The sequence below is a fragment of the Python bivittatus genome, unplaced genomic scaffold (genome assembly GCF_059951505.1).
Source record: "Python bivittatus isolate LINGU-HERP-01145 unplaced genomic scaffold, Pbiv_v1 ctg000210_np1212, whole genome shotgun sequence".
NCBI classification, from domain to species: domain Eukaryota; kingdom Metazoa; phylum Chordata; class Lepidosauria; order Squamata; family Pythonidae; genus Python; species Python bivittatus.
In genome coordinates this window covers 18,044,444-18,067,553 of record NW_028277053.1, presented here as the reverse complement: position 1 = coordinate 18,067,553, position 23,110 = coordinate 18,044,444, and the positions used below count along the sequence as shown (strand labels likewise).

The 23,110-nt window shown below is 41.7% G+C and overlaps 1 protein-coding gene across 3 annotated transcripts in view; it reads left to right on the top strand.

Annotated features, from left to right (window-relative positions):
* The first annotated feature begins 10,891 nt into the window (after positions 1-10,891).
* The window catches only part of KLHL1 (kelch like family member 1), a 115,315-nt gene continuing 103,096 nt past the window's right edge, over positions 10,892-23,110 (top strand). For all 3 annotated transcript variants that reach the window (XM_088139586.1, XM_088139585.1, XM_088139584.1), the window contains exon 1: positions 10,892-11,433. In XM_088139586.1, the coding sequence (XP_087995712.1) occupies positions 10,892-11,433 (542 nt within the window). The remainder of the gene's footprint in view (positions 11,434-23,110) is intronic.

The following is a 23,110-nucleotide window of genomic DNA, read 5'->3' as shown; positions in this document are numbered from 1 at the left end:
AATGAATGGATACACTATGAACAGTACTACCAAAAAAAGAAAAAAAACCAACAACCCTCCATTTATCAGACCTTAGTTTAGAGGACTTTAGATTCAATGGACAAGCGTCCCTTTCAAACACCTTCCCAAAATAATGGTCAACAGCCATTATATCTGAAATAATCCAGACAGCTCATATACCTTTGAATCACTTGGTCCACTTATGTCCTTTACTTAACTTTGTAATTCAAATTATTTTCTCTCTTCAGAACAACTACCGAATCTGAGCCGCAGACATTCAGATAATCATTTTTTGTTTCCCTTTGCTACATTCCTATAGTCATTTGAATAAGGTAGCCCTACTTTTGAAGACTCTCTATGCAATTTTTCTTTCAAACTGTTTTGCACATTTCTTTTAAGGGCTGAAATAGTTGAATTGACAGTGTCTGTTCAAGCATAATTCCATTTATATAGTTTACTTGGGGGGAAAATGAAGGAGTCATGTGAACATTTGCATCTGAGCAAATTGTGGAACATAAGCTACCCTAGGCTGGTTTTGGCGTATTTTTGAATAACCATTCTTTAGTTCCATTTAGAGTTCTTCTGCTGGCATAGCAGCATCTTCTCCATATTACTGTTTATATTGCCAGAATTGCAGAATTGCTTAGAGTAGGAATCAACACCTATAGGAACAGGTTTGCTTGATTGGCTAAAAATGGCTTAACATTTGGAACAAGTGCCTTTAAACTGTCATTTTCTTTCTGCTTGATCCTTTAAATTATGTTGAAATCTGTTCTAAGAGTCCTGAGCATATTTATTCTGAGAAAAGTCCTCTCAAATTGTCACTAACTTTCTAGACCAGAGTCTGTCTGGTCTTAGCAACTACAAAGGCTGCAGGATTAAAACCAAATAAAAATAAATTCCTCCATACCTGAAACAGAGCATATAATTAGACATTAAGGAATGTGGACTGAGACAAGACACTGAAACATTGAAAACTATTTTAGAAATTGAACCCCAGACTCTGTCATGGAGTTGAAGAGACACATAGTGCAATAGGCCAGAGAAGGTTCAAGTGAGAAGCAAGCAAATGATGCAAGAAATAATAAAAATAAAAAAAAATCCTTGGACAATGTGTGCAATAGTTGGCAGAGGTGCACTGTTTATATCACTGTTCAGAAATGGCATCCTTTGGCATATAGCACAACACTGAGAAAATAGTTCTCCTGTTTCTTTTGAGAAACTTGCTGCTGTGCCTGGGAGTCATACATGACACTGCAATTGTGTAATTACCACAGTTCAAAACAGAGTCATAATCATTCGGTATGCCAGTAGATTAGCACCCCTAAAGATAAGCAGCATGACACATATTATGAGCCTAATAGCAGCCCGGGAAGCTCCTCAGATGTTCCCAAGGGATCCCAGAAAAAGAGAAGACTTATGCCTCTGGTTATTGCTTTCTATTACACATTTAATACATGTTCAAGCATTACATATGTCGAAGTACTGATCTTTGCAGATCTTCATATTTTTCATTACTTTTTAAAAGTCATGCTTTGACCTCTTTCCAGGTTTTTCCTTTTCTCCCTGTTTTGTAAGAACATCAGATTTGCCTGGATTGTCCAGCAATGTGCCAGCTTCATATCTTCTGCAACTTTACAACCTGTAGACCCTGTTTTCCATGACTTTAGTTACTTTTAAATGTTTTGATGTAAGCCAGATGAAGAAAGGCAGTGGGAGATAAAGATTACTCTGTTGAATGATCCATTAGTTCAATCTTATCCACTGGCATTAAGTATCAAAGAAGGATAGAATCATATCTAAGCGCAGGGAGAAAATTGTTGCCAATTGTCACCCAGGCAGGCTGCTGTGGATGGAGTGATAAAAAACATTGTAATATAATATTTAAAGGAGTTAATATTTTCCCACTGGAGATTATGTGCTTTATTTTTTACACTGAAAAGTAGGAATTAATAAAGAAAGAAAAAGAGCTTTCAGAAAGAACAAGTTGTTCATTTGGATCAATGAGAAAGCCTAGATTTCACAACAGCAAAAATAAGCTCTGGAAGAAAAATGTGCAGTGTCCATGCAAGCATTATCCTAAATCCTAAGCAGATAGAAACCTTGTCATGATTTCTATCACTCCCAAATGCTTGTAATTCTTGTAAGTCGCACCTGCACTCTTAGACAGACAGTGCTTGTCCACCCTCACTGTCTTCATAAAGCACGAGAGGGCGAGCTTGGTGTGGTGGTGAAGGTGCTGGCCTAGAAACCAGGAGATGGTGAGTTCTAGTCCTGCCAGGCATGAAAGCCAGCTGGGTGACTTTGGGGCAGTCAATCTCTCTCAGCCCAACCACCTCACAGGGTTGTTGTGGGGAAAACAGGAAGAAGAAGTATTACATATGTTGTCTACCTTGAGTTATATATATAAAAAAGGCAGGATAAAAATCTAATAATAATAATTTATAGTTTTGATAGTGTTGAATTATACTGATGATGTGAATATTAGTACAAATATAAATAAATTTGAAACAAACAAAAAGAAATTTTAAAAAACACCATGAAAACGTGGACCTCATAAGAAGCTACTTGGAGAAGATGGTTCTGCATATTCATTATAGCACTTTGTTTTGTTTAGACTCACTGGTAGATAATTGCTGGCAATATTCATTCACATAATTTATCTCAGATGTGGTATTCATAAAGCTGTAGTGCTGGAAATGCCATGTAGGTCATCAAGTACAACCTATTATAAATGAACAAGGGCCCATCATTTCCTTGGGCAATTGGTTCTACTGATGAATGGCTTGCTTCTTGATTGATTGATTGATTGATTGATTGGATTTATACCCCCCCCATAATTGACTAACCATTGGCAGCTTTTTTTAAAAAAAAATCAATCAGAATCTTCTTTCCTGTAACTCAAATTCATTTATCAATGTCCTGCCATCTGAAACAACAGAGAAAAAAAAACTTCCTCTCCTTCTATATGACCTCTTTTCCTATATTTGAAAAATGATGTGTAGTTGGTAAAATTTGAATATTAATACAAATTAATACAAATATAAGTAATTTTTAAAATGAAAAATGTTCTGATATCCCCCCTCAATCCTCCCAAGGCTAAATATCCCCAGTGCCTTTCGTATCTCTTCATAGGATTTAGTTTCCAGACCCGTAATTACTCACTGGCTTTCTCTGGACCTGTTTGTCTGAATCCTTCTTACAAAGTGGTGCCCAGAACTGCAGCTAATACTTAAACTGGGCCCTGTCCAATGCAAAGTAGAGTGGAAAATTTAGATGGTAGTCATAGAGCAAAATCTCATACATTACAACAAACAATAAAACATGCTAAATGAATAAAACTAAAATATTGAAAGGTAAAATCTATAGCTCCCCTTCATGGATCACTGCCTTGTCGTGGCGAAGGGGCTTGCGTAACTCAGTGAAGCCATGAGCTATACCGTGCAGGGCCACCCAAGACGGACAGGTCATGACAGAGAGTTCTGACAAAATGTGGTCCACTGGAGAAGGAAATGGCAACCCCCTCCAGTATCCTTGCCAAGAAAACCCCATGGACAATCATGGCATCTGGACCCATCAATTCCTGGCAAATAGAAGGGGTAGAAATGGAAGCAGTAACAGACTTCATTTATTTGGGCTCCAAGATCACCGCAGACGGAGACTGCAGCCATGAAATTAAAAGACGCTTGCTCCTTGGGAGGAAAGCTATGACAAGCCTAGATAGCATATTAAAAAGCAGAGACGTCACCTTGCCGACAAAGATCCGCATAGTCAAAGCTATGGTTTTTCCAGTAGTAATGTATGGCTGTGAGAGCTGGACCATAAAGAAGGCCGAGCGCCGAAGAATTGATGCCTTTGAACTGTGGTGCTGGAGAAGACTCTTAAGAATCCCCTGGACTGCTAGGAGGTCAAACCAGTCAATCTTAAAGGAAATCAACCCTGATTGCTCATTGGAAGGATCGATAATGAAGCTCAAGCTCAGATACTTTGGTCACCTAATGCGAAGAGAGGACTCTTTGGAAAAGACCCTGATGCTGGGAAAGATTGAAGGCAAAAGGAGAAGAGGACGGCAGAGGATGAGATGGTTAGATAGCATCACAGAAGCAATGAGCATGAAACTGAGCAAACTCCGGGAGGCAGTGAAGGACAGGAAGGCCTGGCGCAATATGGTTCATGGGGTCACGAAGAGTCGGACACGACTTAACGACTAAACAACAACAACAACAACAAAATCTATAGCTAATTGCCTTATGGCACAGAAAATAATGTATCAAATTTAATTTATATGAAAAGTTTCCTTAGAGACATTAAGGTCAGGGTTCGGGTTAGACTTTTCTGCAAATTTATCTGCTAATAAGAAATGCACAATCTCTTTCATAGAGCAGCCAGAGTAATAAGGAGGGAGGAGGCTAATTCCCAGCGCCAAGCGCGATTCCTAGTGCCGCGAGGGGTACCATGGACAGCTCCAGACGATCTGCAGTGCTGGTTCAATTCCACCTTCTGCACAGGGCTGATCAGATCTTGGGCAGGCCGGTCTTTCGCCTCCCTTCACTAACCATTGTTGGAAGAACATCAAGATTAGCCAGATTAAATGCCCAACTGTGTGGAGTGGAGAAGATATTATATTAATACTTAGGGAGAGAAAAAAAACCATTACAAAGGCTGACGTTAAAGTGTTAGTGTTTCTCCTGTCATGTGGGAGCTCCCCTCCTGTTGATGCAGTCTATGGTTTTATTTTCTACAGACACATCACATATGCAGTTTGCTATCAACTACTATTCTGTACTCTTTCCCGCAAGAACTGTTATTAAACCAGTTTCCCCCCCATCCTATATATATGTGATTCGGATTTCTGTTTCTTAAGCAAATAACTTTGGGTTTGTGTTTTTCATCTTCTTATTTTCACTCTAGTTCTCTAAGCAATCAAGATTAGTTTTATTTATATTTTCTAGCATATTAGCTATGCTATCCAATTTCATGCAATCTATAAATCTGCTATGCATCCTCTCCCCCTCTTCATTCAGATACTCAATGCAAACATTGAAGAGTACAAGAAATGATCCTTGAGACATCCTGCTCGATACCTTAAAAGCATAATATTTGATATTATTTCATGTTTCAAATTGTTGTGAGCACTTTTAGCACTGAGTGCAAGTAATCTTTTGAGGCATAAGACAGGGAATGGCTAGTAGGCTAGCAAGGGGAAGTTTGCAAAAGGCTCTAACACACGGAGTAGCTCTGGGTTAATTTCTCTAGCCAAGAACTACTGTAGTATTTTTAAGACATTGTCCCCTAAACTCCTCTTCATCATCATTAAAACTTTTCTGAACAGCCAGTAGATTTTAAATAATATCTCTCCCACTTCATCATCCAGAGAAATAAGACAATTACAAATCCAATATTTATTACAAATATTTGGTGTTTCCAATGACATATGTAAATGTTTTAAATAGGATTATGGACTCTCTGTTTTGGATGTGAAGGACAAATACTGTATATTCTGATTTTAAATGAACCCATGCTAAAGTTACCCCAATCTTAACCCTCTAAGCAAAATAATGGTGGATGAAGCATGTAATTAGATAAAGAATAATTCCAGAAACTTCATAACTGACTGAGCTCAAAATAAAGAGCTAGACAAACAGATTATTAGCATGAATTCATTCCCTTGGAATATATTTTTTTTAAAAAAAAGACTGAAATCTGAAAGTCCAAGAATTAAAAAAAAAAGTTTGTTTTGAAACTGGTTACTTTGATTTGTTTTTTCAGAAACAGAGTCACAAATGTAAACAATTATTTATTATTGTTCCAGATTATGATCACTGTCCCAGGGGCTTAAGCACAAATGTAGGATGCCCTCTGTCTCTTTACATTTTGAAAAGAGCACAATCTTATGGCATTGCAGGTTCAGTGGCTCGTCCTTATTTTTGCATTTTTATTTTTGCAGACGTCCACCGAAATGACTCCAGCTCACCAACAGAAATACTGTAGCTCTCGTAAGATTGCAGTTCTATAGCTGATTCATATTAAGTACCATTACATCCAAAAGGAATAGCACTGCACTGCTCTGTGTATCTGTGGCTACTACTCATTCTTAGAAGCGTCAGTGGGAAAAGCCAAGCTGTAGACCTGCAACTATTAGGACTGAGAGCATGTACTTAATACTGCAATCGGATCAATCACCTTTTCTCCAGTAGTAATGCCTTCTGAATTCATGGTTACTTCTTCTGAATGTAGACCTATATAGGAGTGCACAGTGAAGCATATCTTTGATGTGTCTTAGCATGCAGCTGGAGGCTACAGAGCACTAATATTTGGAGGGAGAGGGATGGGAATTGAGGTAAAGCAGGACGGCTGGGTAAGGTTTAAAATATAAAAGTGCAGAGGCATTCTAACGTACTATTTTGTTATACTGTCATTGTCACGTGAAGAGAGTTTATTGTACTTTTCCCAATTTATAAATGATAACTGGCAGCAAAACGTCCTATTTCGTTCAGCCTAGAATTTTAACTTTTCTTGCAAAATATTTATTCTCTTGCCTGAGTTGAATGCATTTTTTTCTTTCCTTACTTTTAGCTAGTGTCCTATGATATTACTCACAGCTTAAATCTTCCACTAAAGGTAAAATTCTTTAGGTTAACCTTGGTGGCAATGTTGAAGTTGATTCTTGGTGAGAATGCAAACACATGTATGTTGTTTTTCTTAGCAATGGTACAGAAATATTTTTGCACTGAATTTTTCAGAGACTTTTTAATTTTCCAGTCTAAATCTACAGCTTTCCTCACTCCTCGCATTAAAATGAAACAGACTGCAACTACTTTTTCTAGCTGCCATTCATGTTAATGGGGCTGGTGTACTTGTCCTGAACAGCTGATTGTAATCTTGGATAAAACTGACTGAAGTATATTATTTATTTCTAAGTACCTCTGGTCATGCATTGCCCCTGAAAAATGAGAGCATGGAGGATTATTGATCTAGCTGTTTTCATAAATTAATATTTAAAATGTGGAAATGGTGCTTTTTCTCCTGTGAAATGGCAATGGCCTGGATTCTTGTTATGCTAAAATACATGAAGCCTTTCTAGAAACAAGCAAGAGAGAAACAAACCAACCTTAACCAAAGCTTATAACTGGGTTAATTTAGTACCGATAGAAGTGAACATGTGTAGCTCAGGGTTGAACTGTGGAGTCCTTGGGGTTCTCTGAGCTTGGTTGTTTTCTTGCAAACGTTTTGTTACCCGGCTAGGTAACATCTTCAGTGCTAGGATGCACAGTGCAAACCCCATCCCATCCTAGCACCGAAGATGTTACCTAGCCGGGTAACAAAACGTTTGCAAGAAAACAACCAAGCTCAGAGAACCCCAAGGACTCCTCATGGGTTAATTTAGCTTGCTGTTAAGTCAAAAAGAACTGGAACTATTATCCAGGGGTCAACATCTGTACTTTGAATTTAATTTTTGTATATGGTAAGTTTTTTTTTCTTTTACAAATGTGTCAAAAATATTCCAACCTGAGTTAGGAAAGCTATTTTTCACTTTCTGCCAATTGCTATAATGCCAATTGCTATAATGATGTTCTTTGGATTTCACTTTAGAAGAGGAATAAAACTTCTTTATACTTACTGCATCAAAATATTCACTCATTCCTTCATTCATCCAAAAGGGGAGACATGTTCCCTACCTCCAAATACCCAATTTCAGTAAGAAAAGTGGTTTGCTACCTCTCTGTTTATCCTTTTATTACCTACAGTCATTCATGCATTTTAGATGATGATTTATGAGCTAGAAGCCAATACTGTGTAACGCGGCTTCACCAATTCTCTCCTAGCATCAGACCATCCCATCTGTAATTACAGTCCAATTGTACAATGCCATCTTTGCACTCCTCTCCCCACCAGGTAGATAAATGTCCCTAGGCCACTGACTATACTGGAGTGGAACATCATGTCCAGTATGGTCTGCATAGTGAAAGGACCGTGCAAAGCTTGCTCTGCATTTCCCGTGTAATGCGCCTCATATTTTCCCAGTTAGAAACATAAGGATGCTGAATGGTTCTGGTCACCTATACCCAGATCCAAGTTGTTTGAACATGATCGTTACAGCTGCTTACACTTCAGGGTTTTTGCCTTTCTGTTGTGCAGTGGTGAACTGAGTGTTACCTAAAAAAAAGTGCTTTCGGGGTGGGGGGGTGGGGAGTCCCTTTACACTTCTGCTGGTGCTGCAGCACCATTTGCTGCTGAGTGGCAGAACTCCAGACTGACAAAAAGAGACTGAAGCACGGCAGAAGGTTTTGAGGAGCCCATTGAGTTAAAAACAATGCACCGGCACCGTGGAAGACTGGCAAGGAAAAAGTGGTACAGATGACTTTTTTTTCCCCCTTTGCACAGATAAGAAATAGCTGTGCATAAACGGTTATTTAGCTAGCTGAGGCAAGGTAACTTAGCAAGCTTTACATTGCATGTTTCTCCGCACCTGCACTTAGAAGGTACTCAGCAAGCTTTGTGGGTTGCATCACTGTGTTGCTGATCATTCTTGCTTGGAAGCCTCCTATCTGTAGTTGCCTTTGTAACGATTAAGATCAACATTGGCTCCCTAATTTAGCACCTGCCAAGGGGAGGGGCGGTAGTAGCTGTATTCTACAACACTGTTCTCATAAACCTATTCTTAGCAAAGTGTTGTTTTTCTGGGTTCCCAAGGTATTGAACATCTCAGGTGCTGTCTGCTAAACACCTTGCCTTCACTAAAATTATCCTTGGGATATTTATACTACTCTTCTCAGTGCAAAAAGGTGCAAAGTCCCATAGAGATTTTGAACGCTGGTGTAGACCTAAAGTCCTAGGAGGGTGCTGGACAGATGCTGGCTCCAAGGATGCCATCTGCTGCCATCTGCTGCCATTCCTGAGGCTCCAGCAAGCTGCAGGGACATGGATTGGTCTATCTTCCTTTTTCTGTAACTCCCAAGATTTATTCAATTCAAACTCTTTTTGGAATCTCATCCTAGTCTGTATGACATTTTGGTCTATGACTTTGGTCCGTCTAAATCCTAAAGAACCTATTGGTTCCTGGATGGTCACCAGGTGGCAACACTGATGAATCCCCCAAACCCCATGAAAATTCCACCCTGAGCCCGAGCACGTTCTTCTGTTAGATGGCAAGGTAGGGTCTCCTGAGAAATTATTAAATAAAGCTTTTTTTGAAGTTGAACCCAGTTCTTGCAGACATTAACACTGACATACCCATATACTGTAGTTTTCTTGGTAGCAATGTGGAAGTGGTTTACCATCCCCTTTTCCTGAGATGTTGCCTCAACTTCTCCATCTAACCTATCATTCTGGGGTCTGTGGAGGTTCTACTCATCCAACCCTCCTTAGTTTTGGGATTAGCTCTATGCAAAACACTGCTAGAAAGTGCCACCCAGGGCTACTGCATAAATTAAAGGCAATTATAGGCAGATTCTCAGGTTTTCAAAGAAGATCAACTATTCCTGAAGTAATATTTTGTTCCAGTTTCTGGGGTGACCTGACAAATATTCATGTGGTAGGTAAAGCACAAAGACAGAAGGTTTCAGTCAGTAGCCCTGTCACAACCTCATCTCTGCATGAGATGGGATAAAAGCTCTACAGTTTACATCAGAAGGAGTTATGTGACAATTACTGTGGAACTTTGTTTCATTTTTGATTCACAATTAATCAACTTTGGATAAAAATGGGATGATGGAAAGCATGATCCTCCTGGACAAAATGTTATATGGAGTCCCAATGAGAGACCTAGGATGGAAGCTTCATTATCTCATGGACTCAGTTTGGGTGGCCAAAACGGCTTCCAGGCTGACAGTGTGAGCCACTCTGGGAAATGGCTTTGATAAGAAAGAGTTTACAGACCCCATCTTGGAGGATCCTGGTAACTCAGCTTAGGTGCTCTCAAGGCAGCCTAAAATGCTGGACTCATCCAGATCAAGGCTCCTGGTGGGAGTTTAAAGAGCAGTTGCTGTGGTGAGGGAGGGATGAGGGTGAGAATTAAGCTCAGGGTCGCCCGAGTTTCAAGCCCAGGTCAGGATCAGCAGGCTTGGGGAGCTGGGCTTCCGTGCTCTGCACCTGCACCTCAGCGGGTGGGTCCCTCCAGGCCGACTTTCAGGGACTTCGCTTGCAGCCGGGGGCCGGGGGAAAGCTCGCGGGAAACGGGGGCACGGGGGTCCTAATGAGGTTGAGCCCTCCCGGAAAGCAGCGCCCTGGCTGCGGCGTCTCTTCCAGGGATCCTCGTAGGGACCCGCGTCGGTGCTGGACAGCGCTGTGAAGGAAGGCAGCCGGCAGCGCCAGGCAGGACGAACGCCAGAGAACGCGGCCGGGTTGGGGGCGCCAGGGAGCTCCAGCACCCCCCCCCCCGCCCAGAAAAGCCCTCCGCCCGCCCGCTCTCCCGTCTCCCGCAGATACTAACCGAGAGCTTAAAAGCTCGGCAACTTTCCGCGCAGTGCCGCTGCTCCGCCTCTGGACCGGAGCGCGGAATTCGGGGTGCTCTCCACGGAACCTCCGCGCGCCTGGGAGAGGTGCCGTCCGTGCCGCCGCCGCCGCCCGTTGCTGAGGCGGGGGGGGGGGCGAGGAGGAGAGGGCTGCCTCGGCTTCTCCCCCTCACTTAGCGTAGAGTGCGCTTCCCCGCGCCGCCCCCTTCAGTCGCTCGGCGGCAGCCCGGCCGCTTCCTGCGCCTCCAGCGCCGCGCACTCTCCGGCGCTGGGAGGCCCTTCCCGCCGCCCGCCTCGTCCCCTCCGGGCTCGCCTCCGCTCTGCTGCCGGAGGAGCGCCCGCCGCTCAGCCCTCGCGCGCGACCCGAGCAAGCCGGGGAGGCAGCGCCAGCCTCGCCACGCGCCCCCGCCGCCTCCGCGCCCCGGCCGCCGCGCAGGATGTCGAACTCGGGCAGGAAGGACTTTGACGTGAAGCACATCTTGCGCCTCCGCTGGAAACTGTTCAGTCACCCGGCGGCGCCCGCGGGCGGCTGTTTGCAGCCGGACGGCAGCTTCGAGCACTGGGGCCCGAGCCAGAGTCGCCTGCTGAAGAGCCAGGAGCGAGGCGGCGGCGGCGGCGGCGGCGGCGCCTTCTGGAAGAAAGCCGCCTCCGCCTCGCCGTCGCCGTCCTCCGCCGCCGCCTGCCCGCAGCCCTGCGCCGTCTCTGCCTTGCCCCTCAACGGGACGTCGCTGCCCGCCACCCGGCTCCATGGGCTGGCCGAGCCGCAAGGCCCCCCGCCGGCCCCTCGGACCATCTTCTACGTCGAGTCCCTGGACGAAGGGCCCGGGCCCGGCGGCGGCGGCGGCGGCGGCGGCGCGGGGGACTTCGCCGAGTTCCCTCGCCCGGAGGAGAAGGCGCTGGTGCTGCGCGAAGTCAAGGGGGAGCCGCTGCCCTTCGCGGATGGTGGCGGCCGGGCAACAGGTGAAGGCGCCGCGCACAGGTAGGCTGCCCGCCCGCGCAGCACCGCCCCGGGACCGCGCAGCCCCACGCCCTGCCCAGGCGCGCCGAGGAAGCCCGCGGAGCTCGGAGAGTTGGGGACCCGGCTTGCCCGGGACCTCGCGCTCGCCGGGCAACTGGGCTGGTGCGACTTGGCAGGCCGCCTTTTAGGAAAGGGGGCCCCGGCAGGGCTGGGACTCGCGTCGTCGGTTCCGTGGGTCGCTCCCTCTGGCGTCGGGAGAGAAGCCCCCCCCCCGGTCCTTCCCCGCATCTTGACTTTTGAGTAACCTGAGCAAGGAAACAGGTCCTCGCCTCGCCTAGTGGATTAGAGAGAGCCTAAAAACCCTTCCCCGTGGCCGGGTCGTGCCGTCCGTCTTCTAGCGACCGAACTTCAGAGTCGGTTCCTCGCTGGAGAATAATCGCACGATCGCCTGCAAATCTTGTTGGAAACCCACTAGTTTACTCATACCAAGAATACAGCGGTGTGGTTGGGTTTTGCAGGCATGGCCCTGGAGTGAGAGCTAGACTAATGGCGGCGACGTTATCGGAGTCCATCGCCTTTACGCAGATTTACATGAACTTTATAGGTTATTTCGTAGCGAGTTGGCTACCAACTGATAGAGGCAGGCATGTGTAGCCGAAGCTGTATTTACATGGCTTCAAGGGACAGTTAAGTCATGCTTAAATAATTCTCACTGGAACCTGCAACATTTCAAAACGAAACTTTGCTCGGGTTATACCAGAATAGGTCTGGTATTCAGGAATACCCTGAATCCTCTTCCCTTTGGGAGTTTGATAGTAAACAGATTTTTCTTTGGGTGTTTTATTTATTTATTTATTTATTCATTCATTCATTCATTCATTCATTCATTCATTCATTCAAGGCTGCAAGGGAACCACTGTTAAGGGCTTCTTGAGAGAAAGGACTCCATTGCTTAACTTTTCTCATCACAAATGGATGCGCCCTGTCTAAAATAAATCCTTGACAGTTCTGGTTTAGTCGTGTAAGGAAGTGTGCGTATGAGTACCCATGTAAGATTTTTTTTCTGGACCCAGTTTCTTGGGAGTGAGCCTTGAACTGAATAGGGCTTTTGTGCAGAGGGGTAAAGATTGAGTTCAGATCAAATCAAATCAAAGAGTTGTGCAACTGGAGATGCCAACATCCTGAGATCACATCTGGCTTTCCTTATTTAGGCACCTATTTTTAATGCTATGCTCTTGCCATAGACACAGTTTGGAGATGTGTTGTATTAAACTAGTGACCTTCCTTAATTTATTTGTTTGTGTTCATGTGCTAATTTTCCAGAAAGTTACTAAGATCTTGTCTCCTATGCTTTTTGCAAAGAAGCCAATAATATTATTATTCAGCCAGTCGTTTACAGCTTTGAAACTAAACTTCTTTAGTCAATGTTCGCTATGTTGTCCCTTAGAACTGGGGATGGAGGATAATTTATATATAAATTCATTCAGTTCGTGCCTTACAGACTTATATATAAACTGGACTGCTGTTGTACGTGGAGATCCATACATCAGTGTTTGTAACTGAGAATATTTGTACAAAATGGAAAATATCCTTTGAGTCCAGGGTGGCTGAAAAAAGTACAGATTAGGGAAAGTGCATACAAAAGTAGTTTATCTTAGAAGAATTGTCCCAATGAATTTTGTATCGACTTTATTTTATTGATGGATTGGTTTACATGAATGGATGTGGAAATGAGCTAAAACAAAGTGAAGGTCATTTAAAACAAAAGAAAAAAGAAAAGAAAAGGGAAACCAAATTAACAGATTTGGACGTCCCTATTTGGAACCAATCCAGTACACCTTTCTACAAATTATTTGGGGATCTTTTGTTATTCCCAAACGTTGGAGTAAAGCTTCATTAATGGCTTCTGAATCAATATGCTGGTGCAGAGTTTCACACGTATTTGCCTAAAAACCTTGCAATTTCCATGTCGACTGGTAAAATGTTCCATTTGCATTTCTTTTTGGTATGAAACATTACTTCAATAAGATACAGGATCTTCCTTTTTCTTGATAATAGTAACAGAATTGAAACTCTGTTTCTTTTTCTGCTACTTATTCTAACCTTTTCCCATTTATTCTACTTCTGAGGTGGCTGAATTTCAAATTAGAGTTAGAAGGCATTTCTAATTGTCAGATTCCAACAAGTTGATTCGGTCAAAGTTAAGCATATTTAAATCTGTTTTTTTTTTTCCCCAGTGACAATTGGCATATATTCTTGCCTATTAAAAGCCAGGAGACTTAAAGATTCTGGACTAGGTCTAATTTAAAAAGGGAAGCCGACCAAGCATAATGGGAATAATACTTTAGGCTGTTAGAAATAAGGGAATTTTAGCCCATGACATTAGGATTTGCTGACGTATGTACTTTTTAGCTGAAATGTTTCTAACACCTGTCATATACAGATAATCAAGCCTTGAGTGAGTTGACAGTGTTGTTTATTCAGATACTTAAATGATCATTGACATCCAGCATTAAGGTATTTTACTTAGAATTATGACGTTTCAGATGCATTGAATTTGTTTCACCACTATGTCTAGATCCATGGGGTTCAAATGCCATTTAATTTGCTTATTTCTTTCTTAATTACTACAGATCCAATATTAGGCTTTGGAGTGTATTGAAACCTATTTTTCAAATTATCTAGTGAAGTTTCTAATCTAATAAATAGAAATGTAGCTACTTTTCCTGGACTCTAGGTCATATAGTAGCAACTGTTCTTCAAAAGATTCAGATGAGAATTTTGTGTCCCTGAAGTTAAATTCTGCTCACTTCACTGAGAACTGCTCAAAATTTCTAACTTTTATGGCACTATTCCACATTAATTCAAGAAAAATCCATGTCTCCTCGTTTGTCTTTCTTATGCACTACTTGTCCCCTGAGTGCAAAAGTATATGTAATACTGAATCATTCGGAAGAAACTTAATGAATATTTCAGATGCTAAAAGCTTTAAATAGAAATTAGTATACATAGAGAGTGAGAAACCAAAAGGTAAGCAGTGTAGCACAACAATGGGACAAAGTTATGGAAATGTTTGCTTCAACTTCACTGTGCTTTATTTTAATGAAAACTAGGGTGTTGAATTTCGATGTATGCAGTAATGTATAGTTAATTTGTACGTTACTTATTTTCATTATTATAACCCAGCCTTCCGGTGTGCCATTCCAAACTTATGGCTAAAATCTATTCCCTGTAATGTGCTGTGCACATAGATGGTTGTCAATTTAATCTAAGTCTTGTAACTTGCCTTGTGGATTAACTCTCAAGATGATGTTCCTCTTCTCTATGCAGAATAGGCTTGAGAAGGGTCATGGATCAGAGATGAACTCTTTCCTTGCCTCCTGGAAAAGGACTATGAAAAGTAGCAAAAGGGATTTTTAAGAAATGTATAAATGATCCTGTCTAATAGGATAGCTGTCCCAGTTCAATCAGTGTTTTAGTTTAGAAAAATGGCTTACTTCGCTGAATAGAGTGAAACAACTTCATGTGAGTCTATGGAAAATCTCAGCTCCTTTGTGAAGCTATACATGGGAGGAGACTTCTTTGTACGAGCAGTTCTTCGTGCATGTAATGATACATGAATCAATTTCAAGGCAGTGGAGCTGAGAGGCTGATTTCATACAGTTTGACTTTTTTTATTGAAAAGTTTTACAGTTGTTCATTTATTTTTCATATTGTGGGAGCATCAGAGTGCTCATGATTCTGTAGAATGAAAGGAAGGGAAGATGTGAAATAAAACCTTCTTTAGGATGAGTTTGTTCAGTTGCATTTTATAACAAAAAAAAAGTTTTTCAATTAAATATATGATAGTGTTTTTATGTTTCTTGGTGAGATCAATGAGTTAGGATGGCCAACAAAGTGTAAGATACCTTGGCATTACTGGCAGAGATCTGTAAGTCTGTTTCACCTTCTGAAAAAAATACCTGGATAGAAGAAAGCTTTACCAGGAAACTTGGTTCTTTCAAGTAAACATGCAGAAGTGGGTTTTGTACGTTTGCTTCAGTCATCCCTGTGGTCACTTAAGATGCTTGAGACCAAAGGAAAGTCCTCAGGATGACTCATTTCATTTATCTTTCTTTTCTAGAGAATGTTTCCAAGATCATGGCTGTTAAAGATGTGGTAGACTTTTAAAGTCCTGAACACGACATAACAGAGGCACTTGCAGCTTTCTGGCTGAATAAATGTGGATGTTTGTGTTCCTTTGAAAGCCAACCAGATCTGTTTGAGGTGGAATGGCATTGGGCTGCAAGAAGTGAGATTCAGAGGATCTCATTATCTCATGTTTTAGGACTGGTACTGATTCTTTTTCAGGAGTTTTCTGTTCCCACTTGGTATAACTGCTTATCTCTTTCCATGGGGATGTTTCCAGAAGATCCAACTTCTTTGGCCTTTTGATAGAGCAAAGAGGGTTGTGGGTTTTTTGGGGGGAAGGGGGAGGATCTATCAGAAAAGGCATGAATGCAAGGGGAAGAAAATTGAATCCATCTTCTCCTGCAATGCAGTTGCATTATATACTAGGAGTCACTTGGAGCTTCTCTCAACTAAAAAATTGTCACAACTACTATAAACCTTCAGTAAATAATATTTACTGAATAAGGTGATTTTTTTTTTTTTTGCCACACCTGAATCTCTATCCAGTTACAAACTAAGCTTCAGTCATAGCAATCTTCATTTCCAGTTACAAACAATTGAATAAAACTGTTACTTTTCTCGTCTAGCATTGCAATGGAAGAAGAAAAGGAATTAGATATTTTTCCTTCCCTGCTTCCCTAGAATCTACATATTCCTTTTTCTGACTTAGAAGTAAGGAACATCTGGGGATACATTTTCAGTTTTGAGGACATGTGGTAGAAACTCTTAATGCCATGACAAGTCACAAAATACCCACTTACTGGAAGGCAATCTAGTGCCCAGCACACACCCCAGTACAAAATTTATGGAGCCAGAGGCCATCCTGTAAATAAACATACCTGCTTCATGTTTACCTGTTTTTAATTAAAATCTGGTGGGGTGAGAGAGGTGATTGAAGAGTTTCCTTAACCAATCAGTAACTTACAGTTGCTTGATTGATTATGTGCCATCAAGTCATAGTCAGCTCTTAGCGATCCCATAGATAGATTTTCTCCATCACCATCCGTCCACAACCTGTCCTTCAGCTCTTCCAAGGATATGTTTTAGCTGAGTCCAACCACCTTGCTGCTAGTCCTCTTTTTCTTCTCTTTCCTTCCACCTTTCCTTGCATCAGAGCCTTCTCCAGAGATCTAAGTCTTTGCATAATATATCTGAAGTAGGATAATTTGATGCTGGTCAACCACATCAACCTACAGTTAACATCATTGTATTTAATCTGGAACTGCATTTGTCATTAGGCTTTGCTTTTATGCTGTATCTTTCCCCCATTTTGTTTCATTTAATTGCTTATGTTTAAATATGTTGTCTATTTGTGTGTGGGGGGGGGGGGGATGCAGTTCTTACAGTACTCTACGTCACCCACAACAATTATGAGTGGTCCTGTTCTTCTTAGTTTCATACCAGATGATCAATGAATCCACAGTTTTAAATAGTCGTATAGTTGTATAGGCATTGGAAGAAGGGAATTCAGGTAATACTGATTAAGTTTAAGAGTTTAAAAAGCTGTTTTAAATACTGAAGAGACTTCTAAATCCTTCCTTGCTTTAATTCAGTGCTTGAATAAAATATAATTAATGTTTCTTTATGTACCATTTTTTCTTGTTAGTGAATCTAAAATAGCATTTGTAAATAAAAGCAAGCACAATTATTCTTTTGTATGGATTTCTAATCCTTATTTATATTATAAATAAGATACATTATGATAAATATTTCAGTATAGCCATATATCCAGCCTAAGACAGGAATGTCATTAGATGAGAATTAGCCTGACAGAAACTATTTTCAAATTTCGTAATGTTTTCAGCTGTGGAAGGAACATAATGTTTAATCTACTTGAAATAAGCATTCATGGTGTTTTTCAATGAACACAGTTCATTTCACAGTATCTATGCTACATAAACAATAGGAATGTGGAACATCTGAAAGAAAAGGAAAATTTCTAGTTAAAAGTAATGTTTTCAAACTACCTTTCAGAACAAGGAATTGAGATTTGGACAGTAGAGACCCAGTCACTTTGCCCATATGCCTGATTCCCCTGGATTGTCCAGAAGTGTCTTCTAATTTATATGGCAGCCAGCTTCAGAGCATGTCTAAAGGATTTGACCTGGGGGCTGATTCCATGCCTCACTTCATCTGGCATCCCTTTGTATAAACAGCTCTTTTCTAAAGTGTCAGCTGCATGGAGGAAAGGTGGTTTTTCTCCTTATACCAGACAGCACTCTGCGAACTCCGTCCAATGTGTAAAGAAAAGAGCTATTTAAACGGTTCAAAGTCATTTTGTGGGTTGGGTGCCATAGAAGATGGATGGATGGATGGATGGATGGATGGATGGATGGATGGATGGATGGATGGATGGAAGAAAATTCTTAGCGTCAGGGAGGGTGGGAGTTCTTTCCCCATTTTTCTGGTGGAGAAAGAAAAGGGGAAGGAAAATGTACAGGTCAGGTGAACTAGAACAATGCTTGCTGTGACTTATATGAAGTGCCCAGGGATGAAGTGCCACGGAAATGTGTTTTGCACAGCTGTGGATGGTCCTTGGGGCAAAAGATCTGGCTTGAGATTGTGGCTCAGAGGCTTTTAACATGAGTTAGACTCTTGAACTAGAATTGTAAGAGCTCTTCACCAACACTGCATTCAGCTGCAGACCTGAGTTACTGTTAATCAGCCCTCTTTTCAAGCTTCTCTTTTCAATCTCAGTTGTGTGGGGGAAGAAAAGTTGTTCTGTCACCCAGAGCTGTTCGGATAAAATAGATAATTTGAAATTACATCTGAAGGTATAAGTCTCCGCTTAGTGCTGTTAGTTATAATGTGTGAGTAGTTCTGCATCTCTGGAGATAAACTGAGTCCAATGAGAGCTCACAGAAGGTACCCGTGTTTGTTGCGAAATTCTAGTGTGAATGTTCATAATAACGGGCAGAGTAGATCCATGCTCAGGACTATTTACGATATTCAGTCAGGGAAATGAAATAATAATCATTCAATTCAGTTGCTTAGGTTTATTTGATTAATGGATGGCTTGGAAGAAAGTTTGTGGAGTGGATTAATGGATGGTTTGGAAGAAAGGTAGTGGTTGTAATTTGAAAGATGCCCCAAACATATGGTCGTTTTTATACTGTAATTTGACCTCATGGTGTTGAAAGAGCCAGACTTCGAAAAATCAGATATGCTAACAGAAATTCTTTGAAAAAAAAATATAGGTTTGCTATTGTAAATAAATCAATATGCATTTAAAGCTATATCTTCCCCAGCCTACAGCTTGATGATATTAGCGAGATATACCCAACATGCTGGGGAATCAGTTAATGAAATACATAACAATTTAACAATCTGGAAACCATAATCAAACCAAGGAAAATTGGATTTTATTATAGAATAGGAAAATAAAATACTGGTACACAGGCCCAAAATTTCCATTTATTGCCCAGAATGGCTGTAAATCAACATGAACGGTCATTTTACATAGAATTCTGTTTTTCATATCTGAGCCAATGTTGGCTCTTGATTTTTATCTTTCCTTTGATGATGTACTTTCACTGTATATCATCACTGTTTCCCCATGTCAGTTTCCCCTATGTCAATTCCTTCTGTCCATTTCTTTAAACCAGTGTGATTGTACTATTTCTGTAACATTATTTATAATAATATCTCAGTCATAATAATCTTTTCCTTTAAATTATTTCCAAGAAAAGATGCTTAAAAATAAGAATGTAAATGTCTCCTCTGACTTCTAGAGTGAATAAGGAAATAAAAGTTAAAAATAAAGGTAGGTTTCTTTTATACCACCTGCCTAATTACCTGCTGAATTACTAAATCAGCCACTACACAGGTGTCATTTTATAAATAAGAAATTCCCACTGTCAACACTATTTCATGAGAAAGAGAGATTTTCCCCTGTGGTATGCCACTGATGATTTCCATATTTTTATTAACAATTTTTAGAATAACTCAAGCCTAGTTTTTCATCATTTCAGTTTTAGAAAATGCAGGAGAGTGAAATTTTGCATTGGAAGCACGCTTCCTTATGCATTGCCTGTGCAGGTTCTAGATCAGTGTTGTCCAAACTTGGCCCCTTTAAGATGAGTGGACTTCAACTCCCAGAATTCCCCAGCCAGCATGGCTGGCTGGGGAATTCTGGGAGTTGAAGTCCACTCATCTTAAAGGGGCCAAGTTTGGACAACACTGTTCTAGATGATAGATTGTTTTTCTTATCTTGATCCTCAGCCTTACCCCACTGATATCACTTTTCATTCCTCATTTCTGAGACTTCCATCATTGCTGAGCTGAAGTCTTTCCATCCACTCAGCCTCCCCAAAAGCCTTGTTCATCACCCACCTGCCTCTGACACCTCCGTTCCTTCCTGCCAAGGAAATGGTTGACAAAGCCATACAGATTTTATATCCCTTGGAAGGTGTCAGAATAAAGAGGGAAGCCCTAGTACTAATGCAATAAGAATGGCTTAAGCCTGCTAAACCTATGTTTGGGGAGAAGAGGAAGGCAACATTACAGGGGAAGGCTGAAAATTAATCATTCCCAGGCTAGGATTAGGTGCAAGTGGGACAGAGATTCTGTTTTTCCACATGGGGGGGGGGGGAGGTCTTATTTATTTATTTAAAAGGTTTGCATGGCCACCCATCTTAGAGCACTACTCTGGCTGGCTCACAATAAAACTACAAAGCCATAAACCTGTGAAAACCATAAAACCGAAGCAAAAAGCCAGCACCTCAGTCATCCTTTTAGGATGCCCCAACAACTGTCCACAGGTTCCCATCACTCCACCTGGGCACCTGGCTGAAGAGCCAGGTCTTTATGGCCTTCCAGAAGGCTAAAAGGGTTGGGGTCTGCCAGACTGCCAGAGGGAGGTCACCAAACAAGGCACGCTTCCTACGTCCCACTGAAATGGCAAGATTTCAGGGAAGGGACCTGAAGCATGCCCACCCTATCCAATCTGGTGGGATGGGCAGACACCCTCAGGATATCCTCTAAAGTATAATAAATAGGAGTACATGACTAAGTTTTCAGTCCAGTGAAAAAGAAAAGTACTGTTGGGTCTTCATATTTGCGATGCCAGCATGAAGATGATGCATCCTGGCATGACAGCTTTCATTTCAGACTCCAAGCTTTCCATTCCAATGAAGTGAATGTGACTCATGCCATAAACGTTATTCTCCCCATACATTTTTAATCTTAAATTTAGAATAGAATTCAGCTTTTTATCAGTAAGAAGCAAACACTCAAACATTCATTCTGAGAGCTCTCTAAGTAATTGAGGTTTACTCTGAAGTGGAATAGGGGGCCTTACAAATATAAAAATGTATGGAAATTCATCTTGGATGAGTACAGAAGGAAGCTATAGCCTCTGCCAGTTTGGAGTGGGATGGGGGAAAGGCAGATTTGCGTCTGGATTTGCTGGTCGTTTATGAATAGTTTTGAGTGATGAGTCAGTGCAGAACCAGCATAAATCCTGAAGTAAAGTTGTTAAAAAGAAGGATAATTTCTCCCTCTCTCTTTGCAGTTCCAAACTTAGAAAAAGCTAGTTGAGCGGCCGCTGAGATTAGTAAAACCATGGACCTCATTTGAGAGGAGCTACACTAGTTGTACATTGTATTAAAAAAACAACAACACTATTGTTATACTGAATTACTAAAGAAAAAGAGAGAGAAGAGGGAATGGTTGGACTAGGGTGCCTAGTCAGTTCTCTTGCCTCAGCCCTTTCCTGAAGAAGGAAAATGGGGATTGTTGTGGTCTTAGAAGCAGAACATGCAAATAATATACGATGTTGCAGAAGGGGGATTGCATAAGTATCTTTAGTGTAATTATGGCCCGGTCTCCAAAGGTTTAGCAAATGGTTAACAGCCCAAGGCTGGAGACAGGCACAGAGGTCCTTAAGACTGAAGTCAGAAAGCAGTCCGAGTTCAATATAAGCAAACATTCCTTACAGAAGGTGAGGGAGAAGCAGACAACCAGGAAAGGGATCAAGGGTTCCAGGAGATAAAGCACGCAGGGCTGGCTTCAGTGGAAGCTATTTCAGTATTGGACGATGCTCAGAGCCTTACATGCTGGAAGCTCCCTGTCTCCATCCAGGCAGAGAAACTGGAAGGTGGCAAAGGCTGTAAGTTTTCTGTTTCTCTTTGCTGCATCAAGCGGCCATCTGGATGTTTGCAGCCCAGAGGGAGCTCTTCTGTGGAAGCAGAGTTCCTTCGGAGCTAAAGCAAACTTCTGAAAAGATCATCCTGCTCAAAGCACCTTACCATACATCCTAGGATTTTGTATCTCTGCTCTTTGATTTGCTACCCTATAATAACTGTGTTTCCATGGGTTCAAGTCCAGACCAGACCAGAACCAAATTCAGCCTCACCCATGGTCCTTTAGCATTGGGTCTGTCTGGCATCATATTCAGTTCCCCTGTATCCTCTGGTGATGTTGGGGTAATATCCTATAACTGGTTTGGCCACTTATCTTTTAATTTGGGCAGATGACTATGCTGTATCAAATACAATATTTTATTTTCGCAGTCCAAGACCAGGATACATACATACATATATACATATGTACGTACCCTTCCTCCCTCCCCGCAGCAAGGAAGGAAGGAAGGAAGGAAGGAAGGAAGGAAGGAAGGAAGGAAGGAAGGAAGGAAGGAAGGAAGGAAGGAAGGAAGGAATAAACTAAACCAGTTATAGGGGAAGTCCAGCGCAGTATGTGCCAGAAGCATAAGCACCAAAAGTGAGCAATGTAACATTCTACCAAAAAAAAAAAAAAGTACAAAACTGCTAAAAACAACTGAACATGTATAATTCTGATCCATAAAATAGCTGAAATTAGCCCTAAATTTAAAGGAGGGGGTAACTAACAAATATTAAGAGTCATCTAATTAGAAAATAGAGGGTTTAATTTAGGGTTAAAAGTCTGAGGGATAAAAACAGCTGTTTCAGATTACACTACTTAAAATTAAAATTAAAATTACTACCAGTGGAGTGTGTGTGTGTCATGCATGCATAATGCCATTCTGGATATTGGGTACATAGGGCTGCAAAGCCTAAGACTCCATCGATATCTTGAAGTTGGCACAGGATTAACTACAGGCTGCATAGATGTAAGTAGCGGTCTGCGTGGGCCAGACGTAGAGTCTCTCAGAGTCTGACATGTTCTACAGGCTGCTGCACAATGGCAGGGTTCTCATCTGACAGTAGCCAAGAGGCGAGGAAATGGCTTACGTAGCCAGGATTCATGCACAGGAACAGAGTGATAAGATCATCACAAACATGGGTGCTGTCTCTCCATCTCCCCCTGAAGTGCGGTCAGTCCATCCCTCCTTATCTTCTGGAAGTCCCTCAAGACCTGGCCAGGTCATCAGGCCTGGGGGTCTCAGGGGACCAGTGAGATCTTGAGATGGCTCCATCGCTGATTGAATCTCTTGAGTGTGCTTTTCTCTTCTTTTTCTTTTTTAATATGACTCTGTTTGACATGTTGATCATTTTATACTTTTTTGCTGTATGCTGCCCAGAGTCGCTTCTTGTGAGATGGGTGGCCA